This window comes from Puntigrus tetrazona, chromosome 2 (genome assembly GCF_018831695.1).
Source record: "Puntigrus tetrazona isolate hp1 chromosome 2, ASM1883169v1, whole genome shotgun sequence".
Classification (NCBI taxonomy): domain Eukaryota; kingdom Metazoa; phylum Chordata; class Actinopteri; order Cypriniformes; family Cyprinidae; genus Puntigrus; species Puntigrus tetrazona.
Genome location: NC_056700.1, coordinates 12009398 through 12031919, shown reverse-complemented (window position 1 = coordinate 12031919; position 22522 = coordinate 12009398). Strand labels below are relative to the sequence as shown.

General features: G+C 38.0%; 2 protein-coding genes across 2 annotated transcripts in view; both read right to left on the bottom strand.

The window, feature by feature from the left end:
- The window catches only part of slc2a2 (solute carrier family 2 member 2), a 7807-nt gene extending 1163 nt beyond the window's left edge, over window positions 1-6644 (bottom strand). The window contains 11 exon segments of the mRNA XM_043219734.1: window positions 1-93; window positions 192-293; window positions 1562-1666; window positions 1789-1943; window positions 1946-1975; window positions 3218-3380; window positions 3645-3760; window positions 4020-4144; window positions 4297-4484; window positions 4629-4724; window positions 6485-6644. The exon segment at window positions 1-93 is cut by the window's left edge and continues 111 nt beyond it. Of these exon segments, the coding sequence (XP_043075669.1) occupies window positions 1-93; window positions 192-293; window positions 1562-1666; window positions 1789-1943; window positions 1946-1975; window positions 3218-3380; window positions 3645-3760; window positions 4020-4144; window positions 4297-4484; window positions 4629-4724; window positions 6485-6493 (1182 nt within the window). The 5' untranslated portion in view covers window positions 6494-6644.
- A 377-nt stretch (window positions 6645-7021) lies between these two features.
- Window positions 7022-22522, bottom strand: part of tnika (TRAF2 and NCK interacting kinase a) — a 78737-nt gene continuing 63236 nt past the window's right edge. Inside the window, exons 16-32 of the mRNA XM_043262740.1 lie at window positions 19783-19947; window positions 19355-19600; window positions 18728-18831; window positions 18498-18640; window positions 16600-16697; window positions 14355-14530; window positions 14058-14163; window positions 13806-13949; window positions 13328-13430; window positions 12914-13084; window positions 12667-12810; window positions 12340-12474; window positions 11546-11646; window positions 11200-11349; window positions 10093-10252; window positions 9135-9274; window positions 7022-9026 (exon numbers count right to left, since the gene is read on the bottom strand). Coding sequence (XP_043118675.1) covers window positions 8943-9026; window positions 9135-9274; window positions 10093-10252; window positions 11200-11349; window positions 11546-11646; window positions 12340-12474; window positions 12667-12810; window positions 12914-13084; window positions 13328-13430; window positions 13806-13949; window positions 14058-14163; window positions 14355-14530; window positions 16600-16697; window positions 18498-18640; window positions 18728-18831; window positions 19355-19600; window positions 19783-19947 — 2370 coding nt within the window. The 3' untranslated portion in view covers window positions 7022-8942. The remainder of the gene's footprint in view (window positions 9027-9134; window positions 9275-10092; window positions 10253-11199; window positions 11350-11545; window positions 11647-12339; window positions 12475-12666; window positions 12811-12913; window positions 13085-13327; window positions 13431-13805; window positions 13950-14057; window positions 14164-14354; window positions 14531-16599; window positions 16698-18497; window positions 18641-18727; window positions 18832-19354; window positions 19601-19782; window positions 19948-22522) is intronic.

Genomic DNA, 22522 nt, shown 5'->3' with positions numbered 1-22522 from the left:
GAACCATGGGATTGGTCCGGGCCCGATCTCAAAAAACGACACGAATAGGAATATGGCTGCCATGCTGAGGTAGCTCATCCACGAGTAAACATCCTAAGAAGCCGAGTGAAAAGTGGGACATTAAACAAATACATTCCACAGACTTACGTTTACTTCATTATTTTCTTTATATTAAAAAACGCAGCTCAAACCTGAAAAGCCAGGCCCACTGTCATGGCCACAGCACAGCAGCACATTCCTCCCAATCCAACCAAAGTGAGAGTCCGTCTGCCCGCTCTGTCCACCACGATCACCTACAACATCAATGAACAGGGCTGTTCAAGAATGACAAGAGTTATCTACAATTGCCAGTATGCTTCAAGGCTTTTCGAAGGTGAAATTTTTAAAAATATACTGACATCTAGCGGCCATGAACTGCTGGACACACTATTTAGGAGAGAATTTGGGTTTTGAAATTTTGAAATTGGAAAATGTCCCACTTAACCTGAATTCACTGTAAATACAGAAATATTTAACAATTTTATTATTATTAATTTTTTTTTCTTGCGGTTTGCTGTATATTTAGTATTAAAAGTATTCATAACTATTTTATTATATATTTTATATTATTATTATCATATTGTGAATTGTAATATTTTATTATTAAAATGAATTCACTAAATATAGAAACTGTATTATTTTATTAGAAATTGTATTGTTTTTTTGTAGTAGTTTGGTGGGTATTTTTATTTTTTAAATATTAATATTTATTTTATTTATTACTATTAGTAATATTATTTTATTTTTCATGTTTACATCACCACCAGACTTTTGGCTCGTCCCATTATGAAAAGCTGCTGGTAAAATGAACAGTATCGATACTTTTGTGTATTTTACTTTTTTACCTGTCTGCAGTCTTCATCTCGCGTTTACAAAGTTTAAGTTTACAAAGTTATTCAGTTCTTTAAAGCTAAAACATACTTGAGTAAAATCAGAAAATTCTTTTGTTCTTAGTCTAGTCTAAAGTATTGCGCTTTCATGCACCAGATTCATCAAAACTTGTTCTGAATGGATTATTTGATTTAGAGCAGCTCTTGACTCATTACTCAAAACTGTTTTCACTTGCAGGTTGCCCTTGAACTAGCAGAGATAAACATTGAAAAGTCCCAGATAACAAATGGCTGCTGTCCAGCTCTGTGAACTGAGAGAAGACGGGCTTCATCTCACCAGGCAGACCTACGTGGCATTATTATAACTTCATATGTTTGCAAGATTCAAAGTGAGACGATGTGTTAAACATGGGCATGATTGATGATAAAAGTTTGTAAAAATCGAACCTATATAAGTGACACATTTTGATCACGGTGCTAATTAAAGCTGCTCTGCTTTACAGCAGTTGCAATCTGTTGTCTAAAGAAACATGATCTGAATGGAAATATCTACAATATCAGTTTCGAGATATTGTCAAAAAGCATTAAGGGAAAGTAAAACCCGAGAGGCAAAAGCACTCAACACTGTTTCTAAGAAACGAGAGCCTGTTCCTCAGCAGCCAGTGTTTGCCTTTAAATTAGTGTCTGTTTACCGACACGAGGGTGAAAATGATGTTTATAACTCCCACTCCAATAGTGGCATACACAGGCTGACCGACCCCTGCAGACCGGAAGATCGAAGTAGAGTAATAAAAGATCTAGAAAAAACAACAAAGAGAAGATCAAATATTACAGTGCTCTAATAGTAATGTGGTCCATAAAATGTCAATCAAATTTTTTTTTTCAATATAATGGGAGTATAAAGGTAGATTGAGCATACAGCGTTGATCCCAGAGAACTGCTGGGATAAATGCATCATCAGGGCCACGAAGAGCTGCTGGCGGTACACAGAGGAACGGAGCAGCCGCAGGATGGACATATGAGCCTCCTTCATGGCCTCCTCTTTCTCTGCCTGCATCTCTGCTAAGTCTTTGAGTTGTCGTAATCTCCCTTGAGCCTTTTCAGACCTACCAGAAAGAAGAACTGGGAATCATTATTTTGTCAAGGAAATTTAGAATTTTCAAAACCGCTCTAGTCTCAGAAACTAGAGCGAAATCTTAGATTAGAGCGATTTTTACAACTTTGTAACAATCACAACTATAACAGTTATGACAAAGAGGAACAATACTTTTGGAATCACTTTTAGAACAGTTTACCTTCGAGCAAAAACATTGATAGCCCATCAAAATGCATTCAACTTTAAAGTCCGTTGGTGTGGATGATAATATATTGATTGTGTTTGTTCTTGGCTGATTCGTGCAACCTCATGAGAATTCGTATGATTTGGAAAAAAATCATATGTAATTTACGAGGTGCAAAATTCATACGAATGACCATCCCTAAACCTACCCCTCAGTGAAATCGGACGAAATCGTGAGGTTGTACGAATTCACAGCTTCGTAAAACACATACAAATTGGCCATGAGGAAAAAAAGAAAATGTTCTAATATGGTCTTACTTAATGTTACAGAAATGAAGCTGTAACTTTGCAAGAATACATTGGACTAGTAAAAAAAAAAATATTTATAATGCTACCAAAATAATGTCAATGTTGCAAGAATAAAACTGTGAAGTTATAAAAATGAGGTTGTAATGTAAAAAAAAAAAAAAAAAAAAAACTAAATTAAGTCATAAGGTTACGAGATAAATTACGTTGTTTTACAAATAAAATCACTGTTTTGAGAATAATGTCAATGTTGCTGGAACAAAAGGAATAAAAGTATGAGAATAAATATGGAATTTTGCAAGAATAATTTTAGAGATTACAAACATATAAAGGCTTCATCAATGCAGAAAATGTATACGGAGGATTTAGATCTACTAGAAAGTGTTGATATTTACTAACAAAGAAATTCTTTTGACAAATCAGCTAAAGAGTTATCTTCAGAATCCAGTGAACTGAAGGAAATTTAATTTATTAAGGAGAAAGAACCAGGCGGACATTCAGGAAATTGCCTGTTTTGAGCAATCTGTAAAGGCAGCCAGTGGACAGCTCCACTTTACTTTAATACTGCTTTCCTTATTCTCACAATATGGACTTGAATCCCACATCTCGCAAAGCGTTATTCTTTTAGTTTTTTTATTATTTTATTTTAACATTAGTACTTTATTCTCTATACATTCTGGCTAGATTCTCATTAAAGACCTATTAAAGCATGTTTAAACATACATTGTCCAAAAGTAATGAGTGAGAAGGCTTTGGCACATACTCTTGCACGCCTCTTCCACTTTGCCTAGTCTGATGTAGAGGTATCGAGGACTTTCTGGACACACAAGCAGCAACAGACTCTGTAGGATGGCAGGAGCTCCAGAAAGACCCAGCAACACGTGCCACAAGTTATCATTTCCTAGCAGGAAATCCAGACCGATGACCTGTAGATAACAAGGACACCTGCAAGAACTGAAATAGACTTACTAAAAAAAGAATCAAACAATTTGAAAGAACAACAAAGTGCAGATCGTATGACCTTTGTCCTCATGTACATCTCATATTTCCCTATTTTAATCACTATTTTTACAACTGATTGTAAAGCAGATTTCCTATTTATGGTTATGTTAATATAATGAAATGAAATATTCAGTTCCCGCTGTGAATGTTTCAGCCTGGATTAGATGTATTATGAAAGTGGCACTCACTTGACTAATAAGGATGCCTATTACAACAGCGAACTGGTGAAGGGCTCCCATAGCACCTCTGTACTTCACTGGAGAAATCTCTCCGATGTACAGTGGCACCAGGCCAGACGACAGACCTGTAACACATGTGATGTATGAACCGGTGTGAAGTCAAAATATATTGCATAAACATGTAACAGTGCAATGTAATAAAATTGAAGAAATTAATTACATAAATGTCTAATATGTAAGTTGTATGTATTATAGCGGATGAATTTGATTTTGATGGTAAAAAAACTAAAAATGCTGTTAAATGGGTAATGGTACCATACCATAATTTATTTGTGTGTGTTTCTCTCAAGATACCATGAAAATGGAGGCACGGTTCTGTCTTACCACAGTACAGTCCCATGATTGCACGTCCTGCTATCACCATGAGGTAAGGTGTGCCCATCTTACACAGTCCCATTAGCAGCCCAGCTGTTATAGCCAGAACATTTATATACAGCATACCTTTGATCCTGTGAACCAATATTATACAGATAGGACCACAAATATGATTCACATTCCACTGAATTTGAACATAGAAAACTTTATTCTTTCAAGAAACTATTCATCAGTTTCCCTTTTATCTCATCAAAAATGATAATTTACAAGTTCACGAATACTCCACCTTCCACGGAAGTCGCCAACAAAGCTCACTAGAAAGGACGACACCATGCCTCCCATGGAGAAGGCAGCCACCGACAAGGAACTGTACATGACCACAGAAGCATCAGTGGGTTCTTCATGTTCTGTGTCGTTTCCTCCTGGTTCTTTATTAAAGACACCCAGAGATCTCGCATAGTGCCTTTCAATGACCTACAACACAAATGGCATAATGCCATGTCAAATGCCTTTCCAATAATGATGATGAACAATAGCCCTTTCTTTGAAGATATAATCTCAAAGAGATAACTCCATATCACGCTGGCTCTGAATGCAGCTATGAGTGTGATGGCTGACCTTCTGTGGGGCGTTGATGACGCCCAGGCTGTATCCCATCTGCAGAGAGCCAAGCGCAGCTGTGAACACCGCCAGAGCGAGCGTGCCTGTTAACTGCTGCGAGACGGGAAAAACACGAGGGCTCTTAAAAAACATCTTTATTTGAATCTTCCACAAATCAATTAAATCTGTGCATAAAGACTGTAATTCATAAAATTGCAGCATTAAATGTTGCAAGCAAGGTTTCGCATCTGATACAAATATCTCAGCATTCTTAAATCAAGATCAATTCACAGTAAACGCAAACTGAACATATTAAGTCTTGTTTTTTGAAACTGTGCAAAATAAAGTGAGTGTATGCTTATAAAAGAAGAATAAACTGTTAACACTTGTTAGTGCAAAATATAAAACCTGTTTTCCATTTGAATTTAAGTAGATTTTTCTGTGTTCTTGTAAAAATCAGATCAATGTCTCATAAAACAAGCCTTGTGTCATTTTACTTCAAGCAAATCTATTTTGATTCATGAAAATGTATGCTTTGGTATAGGGACCGGTTCTCATTAACTAGTTGCTTATTAGCCCATTATGCTTGTATCCTATTATTGCATGTTGGCTGTTTGTTAACGCTTACAAAGCACAAATTCTGCACGATCATATTCTGCATCCTTACCTCTAATATCTACACTTAACTTACTCTTAATAAGCAGCAAATTAAGTCACAATTAATGTTTTGTTAAGAGCGAGGAAATCGCCTTACAAAAAAAGCGTGAGCGAATATTTAAAAAAAATGTTGGAAGTTATTTTTAGGCTTTAGTAAACATTGCTTATACAAGATTTTTTGTTATTTAACCTTTTCTTCCTGTCTGTTCCTTCAATTTTCTTGACTTGACAATTAAAAAGTCTTAATTTTTAACTAAAAACCTGCAAAAACCGTCAACATAGAAGTTCATTTAGTATACATTACTCTTGATCAGTTCAGAATGTGACAATAGAAATGAGCAATACAAACAAAATCTGCAAAACATGCAATGCCCGATAACATGTTTTCCTCTTAATTATATAATTAAGCACAAAAAAATGCACAAAAAAACAATACATATCCAAAATCAAATATGCTCTTTAAATGAAACAATTTTTGAAAAATGAATAATAAAATATTTTCTGTGTGACCAAACATCCAAGATCAATGATCATAATAATAGGGCCTGCCTGGATTAACTCTCTTTCATTTAAATTATGCAACTGTACAATTAATGTTTTAAAATACCTGAAATATAATTAGATGCATTTTGTGCAGTCCACTACATGAGTAGTAAACAGAACTAAAGCCCTTGATCTGAAAATCTCAGTAATACTAATTTAGGAGTGTCCATAACATTGCGTGTTGTTATTGCTGTTACTATAGTAGATAATTAACTCAATTACATACACATACACATAGTTTGCTTGCGTAAATATGCAGTTATGCAAACAAGCAGTCATACAAACAGAACAGACACTTTAACTGTTGTATTTCTTAAACTATTAAAATAGTTTTTCCATACACATAATAAAAATATCTCTTCTGGTCATTTTGGTTAATCATTAGTCAATTTACAACTAAATGGATGTTTATCTCCCCCCAAAAAAATCACAGTAATGCTATTAAACACCTGCATTCACTATTTTGTTGTCATATAATCTCTGCTCTTAACCACACACACACACACACACAAAATGACATTTAGATCAAACATGCAAAGCTAAAACGTCAGTCGTACCAATAAGACTTTTTCACACCCTTCAGCATTTTTAAACTATTACTTATCATTCAGATGCAGATCACACTGCATTTTCATTATCCATATGAATTCATGAAGAAAGATTAAATGAATTACCTTCTCCATTTTGGACGAAGTGTCAGCAAAAGCCGCTCTTGGGGTTTAATAGTGGCTCCAAGGTTCTCTGCTGCTTTCCCAATAGTCAGTAAATGATCAATCCTGTCACAGCAGGATCATGCTGCACACGTGTGCTGTGCTGAAGACCTTCTGCCCTGATCCGCTAATGATGTCCATGTATCAGCGCTGTTTATGTGCTGCTGCTGCTTCTGGAAAATCATCTTCCTATTGAATACCAGACTATTCTTTCCCTTTTTTTGTGTGGCCAAAATGATAGATATTGCACTTCAAGGTATACTAATACACGTTTATAAACGCAGATATCGAAAAATGTCAGGTATCAGCATTGCTGGATTGGTGCTGCTTTTTTTTTTTTTTGTTTAGCATAACAAAGAGGCTGGATAAGATGTTACGTGCTTGAGCAAGAAGAGTTAATGTATTACACCTATCAGAGCAAAGTTCTCTGCGCTCAGATACTGGTGCTTTCATGAGCTTTGGAAAAGATTCACTACAGTGAGGGACACTAACACAAGCCAGAAAAGGTACTTATTTGTTTATTTTTTCTTATCATAAAATAAAAAAACAAACCAAAAAAAGGAGGACATAGTGCTTCTATCACCGTAAAAGAAACAAGGATCTTGTTTACAGCTTCGACGATCATTAAAAACGTATTAAGACAGAAACATTAAGTAACCATTCTTGAGTGTCAAATAAAGTAGTTAATTAAAAGAGCTCAGTGAGGTTCTTCCCCAGCACTGGCCGAACACAGTGTTTCACACAGCATACATACATACATCAGCAGGACATTATTGCTAAAAACCTTTCATTCCCTCACCATTAAAATATCTTCTTTTGCTATGTAAGAGATGTGAAAGAAATATAAATATCTATATAGTGTGCAAACATCAAGTGACTTACTTGAGAACATCTAAAGCGTTGAACTGAAGACCCAGGCAAACATATAAAACAAAACAGAAGTAGAGTAAGAAGTAAAGTAAACTAAAAAAAAAAAAAAAAAAAAAAAAAAAAAAAAAGATCTAATGAACAATACAAAAACAATACATTATGGTTAATATCTGTTGACTTATTGTAGTAGTTCTGTACCAACATTTGTACCAAGAAGTTTCAAAATTTGTGATATTTTTGTCCAAGAGACATAATTGTGAAGACCCTTTTCCCTTTTTGGAATGTTTTGAGCGCCATTTGACTGATTAAACATTGTGACAAAATAAAAGTAAGAAGCTTAATATAACAATGCTGAATCCTTCGAAATGCTGAGAAGCGAGACTTACAGCCTACAAAAGATGGCTCAAAAACAACAGTCATGGCGTAAGAATACAAGATGCAAAAATAGAAAATCAAAGTGCCTCTAAAGATTGATTTCACACAGGTTAATTTGTGCTAGGCACTATAATGTAATCTAAATAAAGTCATCACCAACTCTCAGTCGTCACTGAAATACAGGTGCTTTTATCTTTTATCCTTTTTCTTTCTATTTGTAATTTTTTTTTCTTTTTGATCTCAGATATCATGTTGCTCTGACATACACATCACACAACATCTGATCCAGTGTCTACACAAACATGCAACCAGTGAGGAGGACCGTTTTCTTCCACGTATGACTAGATTTCACTCAGTCAACTTTCGTGCTTCTGTTCCTTTAGGTTTCAAACATTCCAAAAAAGGACCAGAGAAAGAATTCAAAGCATGGTATGCAACTTAAAGATGCGTTCGTGATCCGTTCGGCTCCGTATTTCCAACCTCAAAGCTATAAAACAAACTCAGCTATACTTTGAGATACAGTACTTTGGATAAATGTACAGTATATGGATCTTGTTGACAATATACAAATGAGCACCAGTGTTATTTGTTTCTTTTGAGCATGTCGTTCTCTTTTGAGAAATCGGACCAAAAAACGGGCATCGCGGATATTTGTGAAACTGGCGGAAGTGTTCGCCAATATTTTAAAGTGAAACATCAAGAGACTAAAGCTCGGTCTTAGCCTGAGTGCTTGCTAATGTAATCCCCACGTTTGTTATCTTTTAAATATTGTCCGATTCTTTACAATCATGCAACTGACTAAAATTCATTGGAAACTGAGGGAAAAGTCGATCAAAACCAATTGGAAACCAAGGACGGGAACGTAAAGGGGAGGACCCTAAAAGAACAGGCTTTACCAGAGGCCACAAATAAGGTCTAAAACCAAGTTCAAGTTAATCAGCCCCCTCTTCTGGGAGCTGCGTGCCACTGCAGGTGACGTCAGATACTGCACCTCCATGAGCCGTGTGCAGAGAGCCAGAGCTCTACCTACGGGACGGACCCATGTCTCCAAGCTCACTCCTCAAGAGTCTCTAATATTTTTTAAAATCTTTTTCAGACCAAAGTGTCAATGTACCGTGCGCTCACAGATGCAATTCTGACAGGAAAAAGACTCCACAGTGTTTGGTCTGCAGGAGCTTCACCAGTTCATCAAAGAGTTCCTGTTCAGTGTCATGAAGAAAACTTGACTGCTGCCGCCTGATCGGACAGAGGCGAAGAACACCTGCAAAAACAAGAAAAGAAAAGCATATAAACGTCTCCAAAATGGTCTGAGCTACTTTAGATGAACAATTACATAGGTGGTAAAGATCTATAATGTTTTAAGTCCAACCTTGTCGTTCCTCTCACAGAGGAACTTAAGTCTCTGAGCTCGCTTGTGCATGAAAACACCATCCAGGTGGCCCGTTTCAACAGAGCGGATCTCAATGGCTTTCTCTCCCCAGCCCATGATCTGGTTGGAGTGGATATATGCTGCAAAACAGAAAATGTTGTTAAGTTTTCGTGCATGGAAATCTTCATTGCCAAAAACAAAAGTACAGTACCATAGTTCAAAAAACAAAAATAGAATGTTTTTTAAAAACTCATAATAATTAAAATCTAGTATGGCCTATTGATTTGCTTACGCAACTTGATCGTGTCTTATTTTGAAAGGGCAGATCTTTGTGTATGATGTCTAAATGCCTTTCTTGACATCTTTTTTATAAGCCATGCTGAAGAACAGCAAGCAATGCATAAAAATCGCCCCAAAAAAATGAATAATTCTGTACGCAAGCTCTAATAATCATAACAGCCTGCCAAATATAAGGAGCTTTGCCCAAACACTCCCCCATTGATTATTATATATTATAAAGCTTGCCAAGAGCCCTAAATCTTCCAGCTAACGTGTTACTCAGACCAGCTCACACACACATAACCACATTCATACTTCTTAAAACACAGAAGTTGAAGCCAAGTTCGAAAGCTTTTGAACTCTGTTTGAACTACTTTTATCTCCTCCCACAAAGCAGAGGATGTGTGGCAGCCCTTTGTTGTTTTCATGCACTTCTGTTGGCCTCGCATCCCTCAAGCTCTACCCATGCGCTGGCAGCTAACATAAACAGACACTGCTGTAGAGGCCAATCGGAAATCACTGCCACTGTGGAATCATGCTAATATTAGTCAATACAGCAAAATATGCTGTTTTTGTAAGAATCCCCTAAAGATAAATATTTGACAACTAGAATAGAAGTCATTCTCTAGCCAGTATGTTTCTTGTACAGCTAGTAAGGGGTATCAAAACACAGACTCACCAACAGAGGTGGGCATCTCTCCCCACTGTAAGACCACATCCTTGGTGATTCTGCCGTAGGTGTTCACGTAAACACCCTCATCTTCATAACACAGCAGCATCTCCATGCCATCAGTCTTTGGAAGCACCACGATGGCATGAGGGGTCACACTGCTCTGGATCTAAGAGAAATAAGAAGAGATGCTTAAAGAGACCAATGGATGCATTCAATTTACATTTGTTCATTCAAGGAACCATTGTTTACGAAAGGGAATCTACGGAATAGTAGTTTTTGGTAACACTTTAGCCACCAATTCTCACTATTAAATACTACTATTGGCTGTTTATTAATACTTAAAAAGCACATTCTGCATGATCATATCCTACATCCCAATTGCCCAATACCTAAATTCATCAACTACCTTACTTACTATTAATCCACAGTTTTTGGAGGACAATACTGATAATTGGACCTTAAATAAAGTGTGAGTGGTATTTCATACAAAAAGCTTATTAAAGCGCCTTTATAATTGCATTTTGGTGGCTATGACTTACCATTATATACATACTGTTTTATTACATATTACTGTATCTACCCATCATCATCATCATGGCTTTTAAGACTAAATAAATCCTCATTTAAATCTTAAAGCCACCATTATCTTCCTCTTTCGCTGTTAGTATCTTTTCTTAAATGTTTTTTTAAGAAAAAACTGTCTGATGATCACACTTTAATTTTGCAATTTCTATAGTATTGTATTCAGGAACAAAAATCCTGAAATCATCTTTACACTTTTCACGCTTTCAAGTGCTGTGAAGGGAACATAATGTGTCGAGGCACACGTTATTTCACTAAAATTAGACTACAACCCCCAAGAGCAACACTGCCAAGGGAACCCCTCAACCAATCAAGAGGATGTTGCTCATGAACGGCTCCCTTACCCAGAAGCACTAACTAACTCAATTTCTGCAGACACCAAACCACAACCTAGTACCACAGATTAAAACCAAACATCTGCACTGTTTCTGATTTAATTTGTGGTTATAAATAGATTTGTATAGCAAATTCATTAGCAACAAAAATGGATCCAGCATTTCTATGAGGGTAATATAAAAATCCACCACTTACATGTGATGGTATGTAGATATCATAAGGGTTTCCAGAATCCACATCTATGACGTGAAAGCCCACACTAGAGCCATAGATGACCTTTAACCTCTGACCCTCTTCTACAGTCAGGTCCACCAGCTGAGGCCTGTGCTGCAGTTCTGTGAACGACTGCCAGAAACAAAGAGAGACAGATACAGAAATGAATGCAGAGTCTAGGGAACTGGTTAAACGGGCAATTAATGAATGCAAACCTTAAAGGCATTTTCTTTCATTGACAAATTATATTATTACATGTTAGTTAAGTAGCGAGAAAGAAATACAGAGAGCATTTGAAAGCTGAGGAAATCTTGTTACACCGTCGTACCTTGAAAGCCATGAATTTGTGGTACGGCTTGGGGGCCCATGCATAAATCTCCACAGAGCTCTTCAGTGCGATCACCAGGAATTTGATTCTCTCGTATTTCACTGAAAACAAAGTAAATCATGCTTTCGGTTACCTGCAGCTCCCAGTGGCAGTCTGTCACATTCAAGCAAGGAAGCGGACTATCTCCCGCTGCCACTCTCCACGCTGTTAGAGGCGAGCTGAATGCCAATCCTCTCGATTAACATCAGAGATCTCCATTAGCCTACTCAACCACCTCCGCTCTAACAGGAAAGCCATCATCTTTCAACCCCAATAACTTGCACACTCAGAAAAGGGAGCTAATATCTATGCTGTTTGATTTTTTTTTAATATTGCTAACAAAATAGAATATAAATAATACAAAACAGTTGAATTCCATGAAGCTGCTATTATCTATTTTATTCTGAATGTTGTTTATAAAACATAAATAATAAAATAAAAGTAACATTTGATGTTATTTTCATTTTATTGATAATATGAAGTCACCGATATTTAGGAAGAAACAATACTGATAACTAAACAGAAAACACATGAACTATTTTATTCTATATTACTGGATTTAATATTTTGAAAACTATATGCCACAGTGGGAATGCACTTTATATACTTAAATACTAGAGTTTTATCTGAATATTAGTTGTCACTGTACAAGATGCTGGCATCCTACTAGGTATTGAGTACTGCGAAATTTCACTGGGACTGATGTCTATACTTTTGTACTTTTGTGACAACTCCAGCTGAAATGGATGACTTACCAACTTTATAGTGAATACAGCCTTCCAGATCCCCAACAGTGATCCAGCCCTGTTTCTTCTCTACCTCTGGATCGTTGTGCAGTATCCTGTTTCTCAGCCATGACAAGTAGTAGACACGTAGCTTGTTTTTCTTTCCTGCAAACACCAATGACAAGGCTGACAGGTTAATAAAACATGAAATGTATCCCCAAAAGACACAGAGCTGCCTTCAGGCTTTGATTCAACACTTTTTATTCAGTGTATACTTATAAATGTGACTCCGATTTCATCTGACTGCAAACGTCAACTTTGATGCCCTTGTCTAGCCATTTTTGTAGTAGGACAAACCTGATATGGTGACCAGGACGTTTAGACCCTCTAGCACGTCCATCTGTTGGAAGCGCCGGCGAGTGATGAGGTTATACACCTTGCCCTGACCGCTGCGGTCCAGCAACATTAGACCATTCTCAGTGCCCACCAAAAGGTTCACACCTGAAAAACCAACACAAGCCTTGTCAGAATTCTAAATGAAGAATGTATGCGAGAATAGAAATTAAAAACCAAAAAGGCTAAAATCAAAGAGAGGGTGATTTACCCCAAAGAGCAGCACACAGGATCTCTGAGTTGAAGCGCTTCTTGTATTTGCGGATCTCTGGCGTATCGCTGTGAGGTCTGATGTTGGTGGGGTTGACATTGACCACGGAGATCTTGCGAGCCTCGTTCAGTTTGGCCTGTTCCTGACGCAACAGCTCATTAGCAAACAAAGCTGCAGAGGTGAGAAGACAAGAAAACACATTAAATGATATGAAAGAGGAAACATTTCGTTTATAAATGGATGTTTGAACAAGAACCAAACCCGGCAGGATTCATTCAGTGCCCAGATTAAACCTATTCTAAAACCCATTTCATCCAAAATGTCGTATCTAAATTGCTTTCCATAAAATGTTCTTTTGTACAGTGTTGCAGGCGGTGATAACATGATGTGTTTGTTTCCGATTTGTATATTTACCGGCCGCTGAGCTCTCATCGTTGTCGTCTGTGGGGGAGGTCTGATACACACGTGGGTCCACAAAAGGAGTGAAAGAAGCTTTCGAACCACCTCCATGACCAAACTACAAAAATAACAAATGAACCATATCAGCTCCAGTAAAATTATTTAATAGCAGGCATTCAGTCTGGAGTTGAGGCTAAAAATACAACAGCACAGCTCCTGCTGTTTAGATAATAGATGGTTCAGAAAAAATGAGTTCTGTGACGCAGCAGGGAATTTTTGACTTTCACTCAGTAAATAATGTCTGTCACAGAGTTATGAAAAATAATAGGAGTGTGTAGCAAAGCAAAGTGTTTAACTCACATTTTTAGACTCTTTAGTATAATTTTAATTCTAGTTATAGTGGAGGAATAAGAGGGTAGGACAAGATAGGGATGTTTTAAATTGCGTTGCCTGGGTAAAAATCAGATATGTATCATTGTTAAATCTTATCTACCTCATCCATAGAGTCCAGGTCCTGGGAATTGAGGCCTGTTGGAGTTCCTGATGGGGAGTGGCTTTGCTGCACCAGGTCTGGTAGGTTCCCGTGGCCTGCGAAACCATTGCTCTCGCCGTGTCCCAAACGCTGCCTCTCACTGGTCTACAGAGAACATCAAATGCAAGTCAAAAATGTTTGAGAACTGAGATATGATACAAATCTTTTTTTGGAGCTAAATAATATTTAATATGGCAGGCATCGGCGTCTCACCTCTCTCATTCTTAGAGTGCCATCCTTAGACTCATCACTGTAGGAGTCGCCGAAGGACTCATCACGGCTGCTCGTGAAAGACTCATTATTCCCCTGAACGGAGGGCCTGAGGGAGACAAATATGAGAAAATTAGGCTTCAAGGTTACATAAATGACATAATTTTACTTATATTTATTTTACATTAATAGGATAAAGGGACCGAATTGGTTGAAATCTTTAAGCACCCTGATTGGTAAGGCCCAGCTCAGACAAAGTTAATTTTGAGCAACAAGAGAACAGTAAAGGTTTATGCTTACATGATCCTTGGGATGTCACTGACTGGCACTGTGCCATCATGCCCCACAGTACCATCCTCATCCTCGCTGCTCTCAGAGTCCTCACTGGAGGAGGAGTAGTCGGTCAGTTTAAGGGGCGGCCGGTTAATTTCATCTATTCGCAACTCCCTCAGTTCTTTAGCCAGGGCAGTCAGATCCTGAAAGAAAGAAAGAAAGAAAGAAAGAGAGATATATAAAATGACTAGATCAGTAAAACGACAATCTTCAGTAGCTGACAATAGCTCAGTTGCTGAGTTTTTTTCCACTGTTAAATTACAGTTATTTTTACTGAAATAATCAGGATTCGCTAAAATTAATTGGATTATTACAATATAACACTAGTTGGTGCCAATAGCCTCACGGACAGTGAGCTGACATGTGTGTGACCTTGGACCACAAAACCAGTCATAAGTGACATTTATATGTTGTCTGAAAGCTGAATAAATAAGCTTTTCATTGACGTATAGTTTGATAGGAAGGGACAATATTTGGCCAAGATAAAACTATTTGAAAATCTGGAATCTGAGGGAGCAAAGAAAATTGAAATACTGAGGAAAATCACCTATAAATTTGTCCAAATGAAAGCATATTAGCATTTTACTAATCAAAAATGAAGTTTTAAAATATTTATGGTAGGAATTTTTTTTTTATATTTTCATGGAATGTGATCTGTATTTAATATCTAATCATTTTTATACAAAAACAAAATCGATAATTTTGACTCAAACAATGTATTTTTGGCTTTAACTACAAATATACCTCCAACAACTTAAGAGGGTTTTGTGGTGCAGGATCACATATGCCACTGTGCTTCCATACATAAGTTCTGGCTTTCCAAATCTGATTTCCATTTTCAAGAACTCCATTTTAAATAAGTTTGCAGAATTCATATAGCTGTCCTAACACTGGTATTTCAGGTCATTAAAATTTAAAATTGATTCTCAGTCAACACAGCAGGTCCTCAAACTTTATTAGAAGTTTGCTCAAGTAAAAGATCACTCAGTTGTAAAATTCTCACATATTCAGAAATTCTCTGCAATGATTTGCTGAGTACTTTGGAGGTCTCACGCACAGGTCATCTGTAATCAGTTTGCATTTGACCTGTAAACCTAGCTTTAGGCCTAACATGAAACTGCTCCATCCTGAACTTTAGTTACTATAGAAACAAGGCTCCCAACAAAAAGCTGGGGTTATTTGCGATGGGGCGAGAGAATCCAAGCCAAGTAGGGAGAATAACACACACCCACACACAGAGTCCATTGACAAAGCCACTGGCAAACCAGCTTGGTGAGAAAGCTGAGAGAGTGAAAGAGGACAAGCTTTTCTCAAGTCAGTGTTGCTATTGAGATTAGCAGGAAAGAATTCCCACAGTCCTCTGCCAACAAACCTTTAGATTAAGAAGGACTGAGAGAAAGATGGATGGGAATGTTACCAGCCCTTACTCTGACTTTCAAGCCCTGATTGAGGTCCAGGTGACAAGACAGATAAAGAACAGCAGAGAGAGGACACACAGGAGAGACGTGCAGAAAGAGAACTATAGCTGGTTAATACAGATTGTAGATCAGCTAATTATGTAGACAGCTCTAGCCCTTTGTTCAAACATTCATCATGCCTCAAGAGAAGTCTCCTCAAGAAGGATTTTGCTCAGGAATGCCTGAGCCAAAGTAGCTAATCCCAGTGTCATTCCCTGGCAATGTATAAACTAATAGATTTTAATCTCTCTTATGATTTTAACAGGTGCTTTTATAGAAATTGACTTCCATTGCATTTACGTTAATTGTCAAATTTAAGTAGTTATAGATGTAACTTTCATTTATCTAGAATTACACAACTTAATGTAATGTTATTCCAAAGTTCAAATTTAAATCAGTCTTGGCCAAATTTGCTTAAAGTTTCAGCCAAGAATTTTCATTTCAATGCATCACTTATCTGAAAGCTATGAACGTTCAAAAGTGAAAAAAATGGCAGAGATGACAGTCTGAACAACACAACCAGTGGGACATTTGGCCTCCAACAGTAAACCAGCTTCTGGGTCTGAAGGTTGTTTAGTCTACAACTGTGTTTGGAGGTCGCATCTATATCCAAAGAGAACTAAAAGCACCTTCTAGCAAAAGCTAGGTAAAAATAAGATGACAAAGCAGGTGCAAATAGTAGTGCACTGTACATATTCAGACAGAAATAGAAGAATGGCTAGATCATATTTAAGGGCCATTGGGATGCATCTTACCGCAGGTCGACCAGGTTTGCTCAACTCTCTGCTCTCCTCCTGAATGGGTTTGGAAGTCTCCTGTAATGCCACTGGAGATCCTTCTGATTTACCAGAGCCTATAAATCAACATAAGTTGTAACCACATGTTTGAAATTGGAGGACATCAAATGTAAAAAATCCCATATCGACTGACCCTTATTCTTCTTATTAGCAAGGAGGTAAAAGTCAGCTTGTTCTCAAACAGAATGATAACTCTGACATTATCGCCATTATTGTAAACAAAAATGTTTACTTTTATCTGTTTTTAAAGCACCTATATATATAAACCTAAAAGATTTTACTAAAAATTCAAACAAGCAAACAATGCATCCACCATGTCATACTATACATCCGCCTCAATCTCTCGAGGACGAGCCCAGTACTGCACATCTGACATGGTGAACAGAGTGGAACTGCCCAGCAAAAACAACCTGAATTAAGTCTGAGCGAGTGCCAGCTCCTCCAGTCCTTTGGAGACTGTCAGACTGAGGCATACTGGGAAAGCCATGTCTGCATCAGTCACAACACAGCACAAACACTCACACTGGCTTGTAACAAAAGATGTGCTACAAAAAACCAGGCCTGGATCAAGTTATGATCCTGCCTCTACTGTCCTGTAAATAAAGGTTTGCAGTGGTTAAACCTAGTGGATTCTAGAATGTTTTGGGTTTGATCCCTCAAAACATGAATTAACCATCATGTAACTTACTACAGATGGATTGTTCTACTAAAAATGTTATGGCGTAGGGCTGTATGATATGACAATATATAATGGTTGAAATAAAGGTTTATTGTTAGTTTATGGTAATACTTTTTTATCATTAGGATAACTGAGATCTTGACACCCCACCACGGGACATGAAGCGAGATAGAAGCACGTAGAGAATGACCAGCCAGGACAAAACAAGGAGCTCTTTCCCACACAAGGGACTACATCTATAGCATAGATGGACATGCGATTTTAAGCACTGCAATTTTAAAACAACCCATTTTAAAGGAACTGCACTTTTTTTTGGAAATAGGCTCATTATCCAACTCCTAGAGTTAAGAAGTCTGGCGATTTTTAGAATCTATTCAGCTGATAGATTAAAAATTATTATAAAAAAAAAAAACAAAAAAACAAAAACAAACAACAAAAGGTTGCACTCGGAGAGCTACTGGCACTTTTTACCAAAACTCTCAATAAACAGTTCAGAAAATAAAATCTGATGAGATATCATTGTGTCGTTTTGTTGTAATTTTCAGTCAAAGGACAACAAGAGAAGTAATGTATGACTTTCCTAGCAATTTTCCTAGTAATAAGAGTCGGACAAAACAATGGGAAGATGCCAGTAGATTAATAAAACTTCCTAAAGACCCGTATCTTTTCCCTCTCCACTTCAGCTCTGACTCTTTTAGTAGACCACAGCAACAGAAAGAGCTTACAAATGGCTGAGACAAGAATTGCTATGCCATCCTGTTATGTAAACATAACGCTTTCCTCAATATCCAGAGCATTTACACTTCTTGTTCATAAAAATCATGGTATTTGGTTTAAACCTATGCCTATATCCAATCGCATCCTGTGCTCATTTACTGTCATATCAGCATTTTATTTTCCAAGTTGTGTATTCTGAGTTGTCTAGCTCATCGAGTGCAACCATTTTACTTTATCAGAATAAATGGCACCCCCCAAAGTCCAAAATATCAATAAAACAATGTGATATATATTGTTATCGTGCTATAAAATTTGTCACGTTGCCCACTCATATTATGGCGTCAAAGTTGTATGAGATGCTTAAAAGGACTTCTAGAATTCTTTTACTTGGAATTGTATTCTAGAATTGTTTTGTCCTCAACACGGAAACTCAAGATAACTAAAGACATAGCATTCTCACCTTTGGGCTGGTTCCTTTCACTGGATCCAGGTTGCGAGCCGCCCTGAGAGCTGGGCGTGCTGGAGCTGGATGAGCTGTTACTGCTGGTTCTCTGCAGAGCCACATCCAGGGACATCTCTGTCCTCCTCAGGTCTGGATTACTGTAGAGTTCAAGATATAGTCAGTGCTTCAGTATGCCAACATAGAGCAACGCCTCCAGAATGTGATCTGATTGAGGGCTGAGCTGACCTGGTGCGATGAGCTGGGAGGCCGCTCGCCCCCCTCCAGACTCTCCGTTTCCAGGAGAGTTCTTCCTCACCAGAGCAGGAGAGATAGAAGTAGTCCGCTGAGGCACCTGGGTAGTACCGCACAACTTTAATCAAACACACAAATGACCAAACGTCAGAGACGAGGGATCATAGCGTGATCACAACAATCAGTTCTCTTGAAAAAGAAAAGACAGTCTGCATATTTTATTAATACTGTAGTCTTTGAATCATTTATTTACTGCAAAGTCTCATGTTATTGTACATGAATCATTCAAACTACCATACAGAATTTTGAGGTCAGTAAGATTTAACTTTTTTTGAAAAAGTAATATTTTTGCTCAAAACAAACAAGAAATTACTTTCTAAAATAATAGAAAACAAGATTTTTTAAAATATTTTTTTTACAACATTACTGTTATGACTGTAAGTGGTAAATCAAACAAATGCAGCCTTGGTAAGCATAAGTACCGTCTTTTTAAGAACATACAAAAATAAAAATCATAGCGTAAAATGAAAAGTTTGTCAAAAAACAAGTCATCTCTTCAGGTGTGAAGCCTTGAAAATAGGAAAAAGTGAATCTTTAAAAGTTCATTACTGTATAATTCTGACCTTGGGAGGAACATCTTCTTCCATTAGCCAGGGGGAACTGCGGTCAGGCTTTTCCTCGCGGCTGGCCATGCGAGGGGCCGGAGGGGGCATCTCTGAAGTCGGGTCGGAGTTCTGCCGTGGCATCTCTGGCCGATGGGACACCAGACTCTCCTGAAAGGCTGAAACGCCTTTGGCAGATTGATCATGCAAGGACTGAGAGACTGACAGAGAGGAGCTATGGGATCTCACTGGAACCAAATGAGCCATCTAAGTAGAGGAAGAAAGCATGAAAAATGTGATATTCTTGTATATATGTATAGTATGGAGTCTTTTTATCTTTTACTAAAGATAACAGAAATAGAAATAACTTTACTAAAAATAAATAAATAACTGATACAGTACTGATATACTAAGAAATAATTTTTTGAACAAAAAGCTAAATGTTATACCTGAGGCTCCACAGGGCGGTGCATAGGAGGGGTCCGTGCTGGCTGCATACCCCCACTGCTAAAGGACTCTGAGCGTGGTGGAAGGGAAGGGTCGGAGATACGGTTAGCCACTTTATGCTGCAGGGCAGGAGAACTCTGGCGGTTCAGTTTAGAGCGCTCCTCAACCTTCATGAATAATAAAAAGTCACATAAGAATAGGCCAAACAGTTTAACAACCACCACCAACCAAACAAACAAAAACAAGCAAGACCCTGCAAAATGCTCCAGAAAGGACATGTTTGGGAAATGCACCAGCAACCACTAAAGTTAATGAGTTGAAACTATTACACCATCTGAAAGAGAAAAGCAATCTATTCAGCTAGAAGCTGAATTAGCCGTTGCATGTTGATCAGGTCATTCATACAACAATTGGTTAGAGCAGACCAGCACCTTCTACAAGCAGAGAGACTGAAGACATTTAAGAGGTGAAATGACAGAAAGTATTTAAATGGGTAAAGAATCTGCTTTGGCAACAGAAAAAGCCAATATATGAGACACCGTTTGGGAACTAGATTAAAGTTTCAGTTCCAGTCTAATTCCTAAGAAAGTCATCAGTGCAGTTTTTATGAACCCATGTCTATATTTATGTGATAACTAGCAGTCTTTCAGTGTCTCACAACTTGAAGGCTTCTTGTTTGCACCAGCAGATCTTTTCAATTGACAGTGTCAAAAAGATAATGAAGATTCCTTGTCAAATTCAAAAAGAGATGTTTGGTTAGTATGGAAATGTATGACATCTTGCTCAGAGATATGACATGTCCAGAGTCATAATTCAGGTTATTTAAAATGTGTTCTAAATAGCAACTAGATGACCCATCACTGAGGTCTAAAATAACTGGTTATATTGGTTGAAAGCTAGTTTTGTTTCCTATTCAATTGCAGTACAACAAGAAATTTTTAATGAACATGAAACTGCTACGGGGCATGATACAATCACTGTCAATTAGAGGAAATCTGCTTTTTAATATACAGTATAGTGCTGCAGGAATGAGTCTTAAAACCTGGAAGTGAGATGTCCAGAGGTCAATGTTTTTTTGGGTAAAAGCCTGAAAAAGTCTGTGGTCAACACAAGGTCAAAATATCTTCACATTTTATTCTAGTTATAAAAGCTTTAATCTTGATGAACTAAACATGCATGAATTAGCCACATATCTTTTTTTATTCAATTATTTGTCTTATTAAATCCTCTTTAATAAGAGCTTTTCTGTTCCCTCTGGGGAACCAGGGTGATGCTAACATTCAGATTGGCCTAAACAATGAAATCTTTCGTACAGCACTTTCTTATGTGGAATATAGACTAAATAAGATTTTGGTCACTAGGCAATCTACTGTGGCTTTCCGCTTGTTGTAGCTGGTTAGGACATGGTGTAGAGAAACCAAATTCATGCAACTGATTCAGCTTTCCAGAAGTACTTCCTGAAATTTGAACACTTCCCAATGCATACAAAAAAATCAATGGATGTTCTTTCTTTTTTTTTTCCTTTTTACATTAAACCTTTAGTTTTCAACCCTTCCCAAAAGTGGTTTGATTTAAATGATTTGATGAGTTTACCACATGCCACCTTGCGAGAGAAAAAGAGGAGCTCCAACACCAATGGGCAATGCACCCAGAAGCACCCAGCAACGGCCTGCACTGTTTAAAAAGGCTTACACAAGCACAGAGGACATCCAGTCGGAGTGGTGGGCCATCAAAATCAGGATCGGGGCAAACTAATGACAAAGGGCCTTTCATGTTGTCACAGATGAGTAAGAGCCAGTAAAATAGGAAAAGGAGGAATGGGGACACGTGGAGTGATAGAACAAATGGTTAAGAGGACTATCTAATGGTCAGTTGCATAATGTACATAGAATAAACCCTTACATTTTATTTTGAGGATTAAGAGACCAAATCAGTAACATAATCAAAGAACAGCTATTTACATCTCTTCACACCTATTTACAGAGATCGCAGACCACCTCATTTGACGATGGTCTTGATCGTTATTAAGTTGGTTGGGGAAAATGGGGAGCCTATGGGGGACGAATTGGGGCTGACCACGGAGCTGCGACGGCTACCAGGGGATGGTGACCTTGAGGAAGATGGGCTTGCTTTGGGTGTGTTTCGAGGAGATAGCCCCATCCAGCGCAATACAGAGCGGAGCGGTGAGACTACATTTGAATTTTTAGGGGGTTTACGGTGAACAGCACACACGCCCACACGATCGCAAGATTTGGAGCGCCAGATGGGCTGGTTAAAACTGTGCCTGTGCAACTCCACTGAAGATAGGTCCAGAGCGGAGGAGCAGCGACTCACATAAACTGAAATTTCTGAACCAAATTTTGAGTCAAATGGGAGTGGCTCAGAGCACTCCCATTTCGGTACCATCAGGAGGTTCTTGGAGGACACTGAGTTTGAACGACGACTTTTCGCCATCATTTTTCGGATAGTGTGCTCTGGGGCTGACTGGGACAGCCAGCTGTCCTCATCGAGGACCAGGCACTCCTGGTTAATGGCAATTTGTGGGAGCAAATCATCATCATCTACTTCTACTCTACTGCAAGGTGAAAGCTTTAAAGCTGAGGCTGAGGCCAGGTTATCTGAACTAACCGCTTTAGGGATCACTGGGTTGGGCTTGCGTCCATGGGCCTCCTGCCCGGCCTTTTGGAAGGCCCTATGCTGTCGCACCTGCTGGCTAATGTTTTCTCGACTCTCTTGCTGTCC